Source organism: Cyprinodon variegatus, unplaced genomic scaffold (assembly GCF_000732505.1).
Source record: "Cyprinodon variegatus isolate N-32 unplaced genomic scaffold, C_variegatus-1.0 Scaffold679, whole genome shotgun sequence".
In the NCBI taxonomy this organism is placed as follows: Eukaryota; Metazoa; Chordata; class Actinopteri; order Cyprinodontiformes; family Cyprinodontidae; genus Cyprinodon; species Cyprinodon variegatus.
The window spans coordinates 241,759-254,834 of record NW_015151132.1 but is presented as its reverse complement, the minus strand read 5'-3'; the positions used below and the strand labels follow the sequence as shown (position 1 = coordinate 254,834).

Here is a 13,076-nt window from a genome sequence, read left to right as displayed (position 1 = left end):
ATATATATATATATATATATATATATATATATATATATATAAATTTAGGGAGAATATCTGAGAGTGCAGTTCATGCCCTAAAGGCCATACCTAGGGGCTAGGTCAAGAGAACAGGATGAAGAAAAACAAGAATTTTTTTTAACTTTCTGGACCTGGATTTTCCACCTCTAGTTTAAAGCAGCCTAATCAAAGACATGACTTGAATACAATGCAGAGGCATGAACTTGACAGGCCAATCATCCTAAGAAACATCCATCAGGGCTAAACTAAAATAATTCTGGAAAAAACGTATCCCCTGTGAAGTAATTTGAGTGTTGCTGAAAAATATGAAATTAGCAGCAATATAAATACCCTTTAAAAATAACAACATTTCAGTAGGTTCAAACATTTGACTAATCCCTTACTATCTTGCCATTTGTTGGGGGTGTTTTATGAAATGTTATTAATCCTACATGTTATATTTTTATTGAACTGTAAGGGGAAAAAAGACATAATTGTTTTTTTACTTGCAGCATCCACAGTTATCCAACATCCTCTGTATCGCAAGGAATGGTGGATACTCTCATAGCTCATGCCTTGAAAGCTTGGAGTGACGTTGCTCCGATAAACTTCCGACGGCAGCAAAGTGACGGCAGTAGGGGCGAAGGGGGTGGAGACATCAGGGTGTCTTTTGCCAAACTGCTTCATAACGATGGCTACCCTTTCGACGGGGAGGGCGGCACCCTGGCCCACGCCTTCTTTCCTGGTCTGGACGAAGTCTCTGGAGACACCCACTTTGATGACCATGAGATCTGGAGTTACGGAGGTATATATCAACAAAAGCTAGATTTTTCAGCTGATGTTAAGGTTGAAGATGGCTAGAGAAACAGAAAAATGGCAAAATTTTCAAGCAGCACTTTTTTTTTTTTTACTTGTGTTTCCACTTGCCTTGCATAGGTGACGGCAGCACCACAGACTTGTTTACTGTAGCAGTGCATGAATTTGGCCATGCTCTTGGTCTCTCCCATTCCTCCTCTGATCCGTCCATCATGAGACCATATTACCAGGGACCTGTGGAAGACATTCGCAAATTCAAGCTGGAGTTGGACGACAGGCTGGCCATCCAGCAGCTGTATGGTCAGTAACGCTCTGAGTGTGGATCAGAATCTTGGATAGAAGTGTTTCACCTCATATCTAGAGTAATTATTGAACACTTACTGTAGGTAAATGTAGAGCCTCCCAGGCATATTGGTTTATAGAATAAAGAGTTCCCTGTCAAGCAGAACAAAAACTTATCTTTGCTTTAAATTTATAAAGATTAGATCTTTTTAATGGGAACTTGGTTTCCTTTTCACAAAAAGAAATAAATGAGGAAGCTGCAGCTCATCCACCATGCTGCTGCCAGAAGCCTGATCAACACCAGGAAGATGAATGATATAACACCAGTTGTTAGATCATATGACTGCCTCCATGGATCAAACAGTCTAACTAATTAACACATTTTTTTCTGTTCAAATAAAGTGTGAGATAGAAGATTTCATTTGGATTTAAAAAAACTGTTCTGCTAATATATTCTTTAGCTCTCATTATTGGCAAAGCAGGAATTTTTTTTTGTTTGATTTTCCTTAGATGTCCTTTAAAGCAGTGGTCCGCAACCTTTCTTGCACCATGGACCGCTATATGTCACACAATATTTTCACGGACCGGCCGGGGGGTGGTGGGGGTAAATACGATCAAGTAAAATGATACGACTGGCATAAAATCAACTACAAACAGCATAAAAATAAAACTCACCGTTATGTTGAATTAGTGGGAACCCTGAGCTTGTTTCTCTGAAACAAGCTGGTCCCATCTAGGCATAATCAGAGACAATGACACACGAAGTGTGCACCTGATGTCCAGTCTGCTCTGTAGCTTTGTTTCAGTCGCTGTAACTGCAGAAAATCCTGCTTCACAAAGATAGGATGTTATAAATAGGATGAGTCTTGAACTGAATTAACCTGTGTCAAGAGGCACAGATGCACCGACTGATGTCATTGGGAGAGAATACCGCAATTTTTTATATTTTTCAAAATAAAACATCACTCAGACTCTGATCGATAAATTAAATATATACATACTTTTTTCTCTGCGGTACCAAATGACAGACGGACCGGTACTGGTCCGCGGCCCGTAGGTTGGGGACCGCTGCTTTAAAGAACTTAGTCTTTTATTGTGAATAAATGTTAACACATGCAGAATCTAGGAGAGCACATACAGTCTGTTTAACTTTGCACTTAAAATATTTCACCTTAAATAGTACAGTTTATTTAAGGAATGTGTTAAGGTAAAAAATCTATTTGCTTTTTTTGTTTTTATGATCTTTAAAAGTATTCTTTTTACAGCATAATTTCTCACATTTTCTAATATTACAGCACAGTAACAAGATCAAATATTAAAGGTTGACATATTAAGACAAAGCTATATTTTTTTAATCATTGTATAATTTCTAAAAACTGGGAAAGTTTTTTTGTCCACAGCCATTTTGATGAGAGTTTTTTTTTTTTAAGTTGTTGAATAAAAATTTAATTCCAGATCGGAGTTTTCTGCTAATACTTCTCCAAAAAGAGAAAACCACTATTTTTAAGACCTTTAATTTTATCAATGAGTCTTTGGTGGTATCTTAGTATTTTTTCATTTAGAACAAGTAGCTATAACAATGTTAAATTCAGTTCTGGCTTATATAAAGACCAAAAAACTTGCTTGAAGAAATCAGTTATTCATCTAATTAGAAGTAATGTGTGGAACGGCACAACAATGAAGATGGCCAAATAAAGGTTTGTCTCTTTTAGAAAGTAAAGACCAGTAGGTTGCATCTTGTTTTTCTGACACCCACATTTACTGAGCAGAGCGTCGTTTCCTCCAACAGGTTTTTCATGCTGTCATCAGCTTTCATTTCCTTTTCTATATCATGGTATTGTATTTTAGGGGCCAGAGACAACGCAGAAACAGATCAACCGGGGGTTGGAGTAGATCCTGACCCTCCACTCTTTCCGAGTCCACCTCCCCGAAGACCAACAAAGTAGTGAGTTCTAAATGATAAAACCCACAGCTTCTTAAAATGGGATTTTTTGCTCTTCAAATACAACTTAGATGTGTATACTGTATTGTCTCAATTTTGGTTAGTGGTTTCAATATGGCCATCCTACTGGTGAGCACAATGCCAATTTGTGGTTTTTCAGAATTCGTCAGAAGGCCCTTTCTCACAGCTGTATAAAAATAAAACATACAAACAACAGTGATGTAAGCAGGTTTCTGAGAAACCAAATGCTTTTAGAAAAAAAACACCAGGGTCCTGAATGTAGATAAGCTAGGACTGGACCATTAAACTTAGACCAGATTTTTATTTTTCCTGATTCATTCCTTTCAAAGCCACTTTTAGTACTACTGCTACTACTACTAATAATAATGATAATAATAATATAATAATAATATTTGAATCCTAGTAGAGCACAAGCGCACTACTCTAACCACTACGCCAACACTCCCCCAATGTGTTTTATTATGTGTTTCTAAACATTGTTCTTCTTAACCGCCCAACTTTGTCCAAGTTAAAGCTATAATGGAGGGTTTTCTTTTTCTAGGTGGATCATCAAAACAAGTGGTCCACCTAATTGTCAATCTTTCTCGTGATATGTTTACGTAAGGCCGTCCTACGTGCTCGTCCCCATTTTCACTTACTTGTGTTAAGTTTTATGTTAAGAAATACCTGCCCGCTGAGAATGACCTCACCTCTCACACATTGAAGAGAAAATTGATTGAAATATCTAAAATGGAACTTTAAACATATTCTGAATGTTTTCATATTTCATATGTATGGATGCCCTGAAAGTAAGAGTGTTGGTGGACAGATAAATTCGAATGAAGACAATTTTTACTTGTAAGGAGACACGTTTCAGTCGATGTGCTACAGTCAGTGTCGGACGAATATATTATCTGCTCAGTGGATAACATTTTCCGCTTTTGTTGTCAACACCATTTTATATCATTTCTGACAAAACATTAAGAATATGTTGAAAAGTTCCCTTTTGTACATATTTCAATCAGTTTTCTTATTGTTCTGTTAGAGTTTAGGGTGTTTAACGCTCCGGTGACAGGGGAGCAAATTTTCAGCAGTCAGGTATTTCTTTATATTTATCTATCCACCAAAATTCTCCATTTTAGGGCATCAATGCATAAGAAATATGAAAACATTAAGAATATGTTTAAAAGTTCCCTTTTTGTTCACATTTCAATCCGTTTTTTCCTCAATGTGTGAGAGGGGAGGTAATTCTCGGTAGGCAGGTGTTTCTCTGCATAACACCGGTGGTAAGTCTGACACACAGAAGTGGAAAAATTGCAAATCCTCTTTGGGAAAGTAAGTTTGTATGAGCGATGCAAACAGAAACTTTTAAACAGAGTGTGCATGAGGAGAAATGGGCTTGTCAAACAGGTTTAATTGGCGTCCCCTCTCAGGAGCAGGTACAGGGTTGAGCATGTGCATTTTTTTTTTATAAAATGGAGAGGGCTGGTCTTTTAAAAAGTTTCCGAAAATCCTCCACTATACCTTTAAATGTTAGAATTTACAAGTCATTCATTGTCTAAAACGGCTATTGGCTCTGGCTCATGGCTTCTCCGGCAATGGATTGGTGCAAGGTGGGATACGCCATGAAACTATTGTCAGTCAATCACAGGGCAGCACAGGGACACACACAAGATAGCCATACATCCATACTCTCATACCTAACAACAGACAGTATTCCGTTACCCTGACAGCCATATTTTTTTATATTGGAGGCTGCAGAAAGAGTTCAGGATTTGAACCTTGGACCATAACAGAGCATGATGCTACTACCACCATGCTTGACAGCTGCTACTGTGCTGCTATTTAAAAACATAACCTCTGACCAACCAGTTCAAGTCTTGTTTCATCTAACCTTTAATAATTGTCTCCAGTAGACATTTGGTTAGTTTATCCATTTAAGCCTTAAGGTGTAGATTTTGGAGGAGGTTTTATTGCGTGTCACCAACTCAGTCTATGGCTTTACAACAAACAGTAACATTGTTTTTTGCAGCATCTTCCACCTTATGGTAGGCTTGATACTTTTGGTATCTGTGATGTTCTTTGATATCCTGCATGGCTTTCTTTCATGGGAAATATTGGTTCATATTGTTAAATCCAGACAGTATTTCATTTTGAAAGTGATGCTTAAGACACAAAATAGTTTTAAAATGGATAAAGCATGCAAATATCTCCACAAAAACATACACACTTTACATGAGCTCTATATCTTCAGATAAGCATTAATTAAAAACATTAAGCAATGATTTTGCCAGACGATTGTTGATTGCTTGCTATAAAAAGTGTGCTGTCTCTACAGGTTTTAAAACAGATTTATCCAAGCATTAGTTGGAGTGTGAATATTAGGTATTTCAACCTTCGTGTTTCATTTTTTTTTTTACCTCTGTCACAAGTACAGAGCAACAAAATTAAATCTCTGCATTTAGCTCATCCCCTTGGGGAGCAGTGGGTCGCTATTGTGCGGCACCCGGGGAGCAGTGTTGGGTTATGGGTCTTTGATTAGGGACCCAGAGTGGCAGTCCGTGGGAGTAGGGCAAGAGCAGCACCCTAACCACTTGGCCGCTACTCCCAAAAGCAGGCATTAGCTTGAAGGGTCTTGCAACTCCCCCCCAGTGTATGAACCCAGGCCTCCTGTTTGCAGGACAGGTGACTTATCACTTGAGCTAGCCAGCCACTTGAAACTTTGGAGGTTAAACTCTTTTAGCGATTAAACTCAACATTTGAATCAAACTTGTGGACCCAATTATTGTTTTAGCTTCTTTTTTCAGTTCCTAAGTTGAACTGATATGATGTAATATGTGTCCACCGCAAAAACAACATGAAAACAATTTGCAGGTTTTTATGTGTATGAAAACTAGCAGAAGTCTATCAGATCGGAGTCATAAGAAGTCCATGTCATGCCTGACTGTGGTCAAAATTGATTTTTTTGCACCATCTAGTGATGTTTTAGTGAAACAGCATTTTAAAAGATACAAAAAATCTGAGTGACTTGAGTTTTGACTAAACTTTCTCTATTCTAGCCCTGAGCTTTCATTCAATGAGCGATGTCAGGGAAGCTTTGATGCAGTAGCAAACATCCGTGGAGAGGTGTTCTTTTTCAAAGGTAAAAATGACCACATAAAGAAAAGTTTGCTCTATGTGTTTTAAGAAATGTATAATTTCAGCCGTTTCTTTTCTTTTTAAGGTGAACATTTTTGGAGAACTAAACGAGATGGCTCATTGGTGTCCTTACGGCCAGCTTTGATCACCAACTTTTGGATGGGTCTTCCAACCGGAACGAAGGTGGACGCGGTTTATGAGAGAAAGATTGACAGCAGAATCATCTTCTTTATTGGTAAGGGTGGAAAAATAGCAGCGTCAGGAGTCCATGCTGCTCTGGCCGATGTTGTAACTTAATATGCTGCTTTGAGCAGAAGATGTAGTTCTTTAGAGGTTGTAGTTAATTTGGCTGACGTGTTTGTTCTTTTTCAAAAGGAAGCTGGGAAGGAGTTTCAGTTCAGAGTAGCATGTCAGCATGCAGCACTTCGCTCAAATACGCATGAAGGAACCAAACCCTTCTAATAAAAGCTTCCTCAGCTTAAAGGCTAATAGGTTCATTAAAAATGACTTTTTTAACTCACTCAGTAATTTTAAATTTGGACATGTGGACTAAATTTTAAAAAGTAAATCCTGATAAGAACAGTTATCAACACTGGCATGCAAAGACAACTGATAAGAACAACACTGGCATGCACAGACTTTTTGAAAGCCACAGGGCGGAAGGAAAGAAAGAAAGGTTACATATAGCATATCCTCTTCACTATAGAGGCCACTATAGCATTTTATTTTGGCTCCCGAGAAGGCACTTTAGCTAGAATTTTAGCTCCAAAGGCAGATCTGTTGCACAATTTGGCTCCTGAGAGGGAATTTTAGGATGCATTTTGGCTCCATAAGGGGGTTACTTAAGCATACATATTTTGGCTCCTGATAGAGCACTTTAATTTGTATGTTGCTCGAAAGGGGTCAGTTAAATACATGTTTTGGCATGTGTTAGGGCTACTGAGTGGGCAGTTAAGCTTGTGTTTTTTATAACCCCCCAACCCCCTGCACACCATTGTCTATCAGTATATAGGAAGTATCTTGTAAAAGTTTTCACACCTCTTAGCAGAATAGTTAAGGTCATTATCCTGCTGCTACTACTAAAAGTGTCAGTCGGCTCATTAAAGAATGTTTTATTTGTAATGAATCTAATAAAAAAGGCTATTTTAAAGATATTTTCCTTTAAAAACGTACAAAATTTCTATTGTTTTATCGCTCTTTTTCCTCTACTTCACTGTCACAAAAGGCTTTGTTTTGTTCTGTCTGATAAAATTTCAACAAAACCGATGTCATTTTGTGTTGTTATGTCACATTATTTGCATAAGGTCAAGAGGTATTAATACTTTCACAAGGTACTGGGTCGAACCGTAAGTGTTTTCAACCCATCTATGTTTCCTCCTTGTGTTAAGGTTCTCAGTACTGGGTATTCAAAGACACAACGGCAATGAGTGGTTACCCCCGGCCCCTCTCAGATTGGAAAATGAGGACGCAGAGCGGTGAGCTGGTGGACAGGGTGGACGCTGCCTTCATCTGGGCCCACAATGGCAAGACCTACCTGTTCAGTGGGGGGCAGTTTTGGAGGTTTGATGAAAGCCAAAATCGTGAGGGGGTGATCAAGGAGCCAGATCAACAATATCCTCGCACTAATGACCTCTGGGGAGGAATGCCAACCCACATGGATGATATCATCACCTGGGGTGAAGGTAACATCATTTTCAGTTGTACAAATATGCTGTGAATGTGTCTTATAAGCTGCGGGTAGATACATCAAACTATGTCATTATGTGGATGACACCAACATGTCTGTGAGATGTGGAAGACAAGGAAAGAAAGCATGTAATCAATGCAGTGGAAGATCAAAGTGAAGATAAGATGTTCCAAATAGGATTATGGTGCATAGGGGTGTGTGTTCAGTTCAGAAAGAACCTAAGAACTTTTCAGCTAAGACACACTTGCTATAGTGATCAGATTTAATGTATGTGAATACGGCCCAGATGTGTAGAAGAAGGAATACATCTAAAAGTTGTAGGGCAGGCTCCCAAGGACTCTACTTTGCCAATCTTACCCTTCATTTATCTATACTGTAAATACATAATTAAAATGTGGGGAAACTGGATCAGTACAGAGAAATTCTACTGGCTCTGCAGTGGTTCCTTAGCAGTAAAACTTTTTTCAGCAAATGTTTTTCGTCCAATAAACCGGAACCACACAATTAGCACAGCATTTAAATAGTAAATCTTTCTTCATTTAGCATTTATGTAATAGATATATAGGTTTACAAAACATCAGGCATTAAAGATATCTTAGATATCTTAAATTTATGTTTAGATTAAATAATTACCTTGCTTTTATAAATATATAATTTAATGGATTCTTTTAACTTTTGTCAAATGGGTCCAAACAAATTGCTGACTGGCACAAAACTTTAGCAATTCACTAAAGGTTGCTGCCATTGTTGCTCATCAGGTGATGCCTACTTCTTCAAAGACAACTTCTACTGGGTGCTCGAGAACGGAGGAATAAACCAGGAATACGTCTCTCCTAAGTCCACCTCCATAGACTGGCTCCGATGTCCAGCTCCTCCCACAACGTCCACTCCAGAGATTCCTGGAAATCCAAAGCAATGTGTCTGTGCCTTCAACAGATCGCCTCTGTCTCTCAGGAGCGACTGTCTGATCCTGATTGCTGTTACAATGATAATTAATAGGCTAATGTGTGTAAAAAATTAGAGATGTGTACTGTAGTTATTTTAAGAGTTGTTTTTTCTATTTCTGGATTACAAATATAATAGTTTAGCGTCATACTGCCCTAGATTACATAATAAAGGTTTCACTTGGACAACATATCATATTACAGTTATTGTCTCTTAGAATGGCTCATAGACGTCCCTAAAATAGAAAAGCTCCCCCATTTTGCTTTGTGTGTCTCTTTGGGATAGACCGATATTTAACACCTTTATGGATCAGATGGGGCACTCCTTTCACATCATAAGATCTTATCTAGACGGAAGAGAAAAGTGGTGGCAATGGTCTTAGGACACTGAGATCCAGACCTCTGTATTTTCCTTCTGTGTATAGAGCACCTGTGCACCACCCATGTGCATCACGCACTGCCAAAAGAACATCAATTGCCAGGGGAGCCACCAAAAAGATCAGGCTCATAGAAAATAATGATAAAAACTACAGTACCAAAACAAACACACAAAAGCAAAAAACATGTTCATCCTACCTTTTTTGCCAAACTTTACAAACTTTGGGGATGCTTGGTTTTGATAACAGCAATTTTGTCTTTCTACTGAATAAAAAAAAAACAGGTTTTATGTTGTTTTTTTTTCAGCGGTTTTACCATAAAATATACCATTGTGCTTAAAAGTTTGCATACCCTCCCATTAAAAGAAATGATACATTCACACTAGTAATTCAAATAACACAAAGCAAAAAAAAAAAAAAAAAAAAAGTAATAATAAATATTAATTTTCTAAATGTTATTTCAGATGGTCGCTCACACTGAGCCTGGTTCTGCTGGAGTTTTCTTCCTGTTAAAAGAGAGTTTTTCCTCTCCACTGTCGCTACAAGCATGCTTAGTGTGAGGGATTGTATTTGAGTCAGTGAGTCAATGCAATCAACTGGTTTTCCTTAGATAGAAAACTTTGTATCAATTTGACTGTATGATCTGGCTGAACTGTAAAGTGCCTTGAGATGACATGTGTTGTGAATTTGGCGCTATATAAATAAACTGAATTGAATTGAATTATCTTAGTGAAATAAAATCTGGATTTCAAATGTTTGTTTAAAAAAAAATAAATAAATAAAAACTGTCCCAGACAAATTAAAGTATGTTGCTCAGCAACAGTGAACCAGCATACCTGTCAACAGGTGCAGTAGTCTGACTAAACGTTTCCTGAATATTACAGAAAACACCCGATTTCCGTGATTGCCTCAAAGCGTTGCGCAACAAAATTTTAGTTCAAGAGCTCCATCAAGCTTATTTACTTACTTGTTTTATCTATATACATACTGTATATGTTTATATTTCTTAATTGATAATTATTTTTGTCAATTTCTATTTATTTTTCTGCCAGCTGTTTTTTTCTGTCTTTAATGGGCAGGTATGCAAACTTTCAAGCACAACTCATATTAGTTAATACAGCACGGTTTATTTATATTTGCGTTTGCAATGGATGTTAGTATTTTCTAAAAGTGGGGTTGTAGCACTGGTTGCATTGTCTTCATTTGATTTCCACATATAGCTTTTCAAATGTTTTGTTTAGAAATTAATTCATCAGATTATTTAAAGGTTGATGATGTTTTTTGTTTCTACAATATGAAATATAATAGGGTTTTGTACGTTTTGTACACGTTTCTTATTACTTTCTAAGCTTGTTTGTAAACCTCAAAGATGTGCTCTTTAATTATCAAAATTAGCTTGTTTTGTTTATAATGCTTTGGTTATATCAAGTTAAATAAAAGGTTTGCAACAAAATGCAATGGACAACTTTAAAATAAATCTCAAAGATTTAATACTTAGAGATGGATTGTTAAGATTTATTTTAACGAAGCAAAAAAAATTACTATAGAACATGATTTTAAATACTAGAAAAAGCCATCAGAAGCGATTCCCTATTTGCATTTCTTTTTTTCTTTTTTCTCATTCACAAGAGGACTTTTGTGCATTGTGTATTTTGCCCGATTATCTAACTGAGATATCCTGAACCCTTTTCTTGGAATTTAGGTTACTTTCCAGAACTTTTTATATCCCTGTTACTTTGAGACCAAACAATGCTGGTTTGCTGTTTATTAAACAGACTTTGCCCTTACCTGCAGAACCCCCACCCCAGCAACTACTCTGAAGTCCAGAGCAGGCTTGGAAAAAGAATATGAAATCATCACATTGTTTTATCGTGGTTATGATTTAAGACCAAAGTACATTAAACAAACTGCACCAATTCTGTTCTATTCAGATGTTCATGAATAAAAGAAAGAGTAAAATGTTTGTCATTGTAAAAGGGTTTGGTTGCAGCAAGTACACATTAAAGTGTATGTAGATTTCCACCAAAATACAAATGATAAACATTAACTGCATTTTAAGGACACCTTGACATCATAAATTTTATTATATATCACTTGCAGTTATTTCCTGTGCTGTTTATAAAAATGTTAAGCAACAGGCATCATTCATGAACTCTCTACTCTGTGCCTTGGTTGTAAACCAAAAAGCCAGTTACTTCAGTGTTTGCTTAAAGTGACTGGCTGTAAAAAAGTTTAAACTGCATGAAAGAATATCTGCGTTTTTTTTTCCTGTAAATTTCCACCCATGAAACAGTTGTTTACAGCAATATACTTACAGAGGCAGGGTACACCTTGCACAGGTTGGAAAACAATTCAAACACAGACACTCTCCTAAATGTAGTTTTAAGAGACACATTAATGTAAGGTGTATATTGTTTGGACTCTGGGACTACAGGTTGGAATTTGAATCCAGGATTGTGTTTACAAATTCACCCGTTATGCAGCTCCTCAGTAAATTTCCAAGGTGTTAGCTGGATTTCACCCTGCAGTCCAGATAATTGAAGTGAAAGAGAACTCCACTAGATCATGACAAAGAAGTCTGCTCTGAAACACATCTGCAGTGACTCATTTGATGTATTCATTTGTTTAAGGGGATTGTAACACATTTCAGACATTAGTTAGACTTCTCTCCTTAGAGATAGATTGTATTCCGTTAAACTTGTTTCACTGTAAAAAAAAAAAAAAAAAACTTCAGTTTTTGAGCTGAAAGTTGTATACCACTGAGAAACTGTTAAACATAGGCAGAAAAGTAATAGTGATATTAAGTCAGTTCTGAAAACCAAGACAGTTGTAATTTTTAATTTTATCAAGTGAGTTGCCAGTACTTATATATTTAACTTGTTGTTTATTTCAAAGGGTAAAAGTTCAGCTTACTTTCATATTTTTATTGTGAAATGAAGGAAAACCAACTTTTGGAGTTGGCTTTGGTGTTAGCTTTGGTATTAAAGGTATAGTGAAGGATTTTTACGAATTTGTGATAAAAGATCTGCCCTCTCCACTTAAAAAAAAAAAATGCACATGCACAACCCTGTATCCGCTCCCTAGAGAGAAGGTATATTAAACGTGTGTGGAGCCCATTTCTCATTATGCACGCTATTTTAAAAAGTTGCTGTTTGCATCAATACAAGCTTACTTTCCACAAGAAAATTTGCATTTTTTCCACTATGTCAGACTTACCATAGTGGAAAAATTGGGGACAAGCACGGCCTCATGTAAACATCTCACCAGAATTATTGGCAATTAGGAGGACCACTTATTTTGATGATCCACTCGGAAAAAGAAGACCCTCCACTATACCTTTAAGTTGAAAGTCAACCTTTAGTTAAGGTACCAGGAATCAAGTTTTGGCACTGCTGAGGGGTAGCCTAGTTGTTAACGAAAACAGCATTTGATACTTGGAGCTACTATAAAGACCAAAGGTTAAAAACTCAGGGTTAGATAAAAAGGTAGATTACAAATTTCCCCACTTAGGTACAATAAGCTCTACATAAAAAGTATGATCTTAAGTAAAAGTTTACTATTTGTGGTTTAATCAATTGGTCACCATTACTTTCAAATAAGTTGGAGGGTAAAAAACAGCATTTCAACTAAAAATAACACAAAATTCTAAGATTGGTAAACTTAGAAGCGAAACTTAAATGATTAAGTTAAAGTTCTAAACTTTAGAATTTGCTGAAGGGGTATGCCTTAACATCTTGAGTTTTACCTACTTTTCTTTTTTTTTTACAGTGAAGTTAAGCTGGGCTGCTTTTTAAAGTGTAAATGATTGGGCTTCAATGGAGTAGGAGACTAAGTGACAAACAGATGATTTAAAAAACAAGGTAGATACCATGAAAAAAAGTTTGGAAAGC

General features: G+C 36.8%; 1 protein-coding gene across 2 annotated transcripts in view; it reads left to right on the top strand.

The window, feature by feature from the left end:
- The window catches only part of LOC107097193 (matrix metalloproteinase-25-like), a 14,518-nt gene extending 4,933 nt beyond the window's left edge, over window positions 1–9,585 (top strand). Inside the window, exons 4-10 of one of the 2 annotated variants that reach the window (XM_015394245.1) lie at window positions 513–805; window positions 937–1,116; window positions 2,947–3,043; window positions 6,100–6,182; window positions 6,264–6,413; window positions 7,567–7,860; window positions 8,624–9,585. In XM_015394245.1, the coding sequence (XP_015249731.1) occupies window positions 513–805; window positions 937–1,116; window positions 2,947–3,043; window positions 6,100–6,182; window positions 6,264–6,413; window positions 7,567–7,860; window positions 8,624–8,886 (1,360 nt within the window). In that variant the 3' untranslated portion in view covers window positions 8,887–9,585. The remainder of the gene's footprint in view (window positions 1–512; window positions 806–936; window positions 1,117–2,946; window positions 3,044–6,099; window positions 6,183–6,263; window positions 6,414–7,566; window positions 7,861–8,623) is intronic. The other variant, XM_015394244.1, reaches the window with a different exon arrangement.
- The last annotated feature ends 3,491 nt before the right edge of the window (window positions 9,586–13,076 follow it).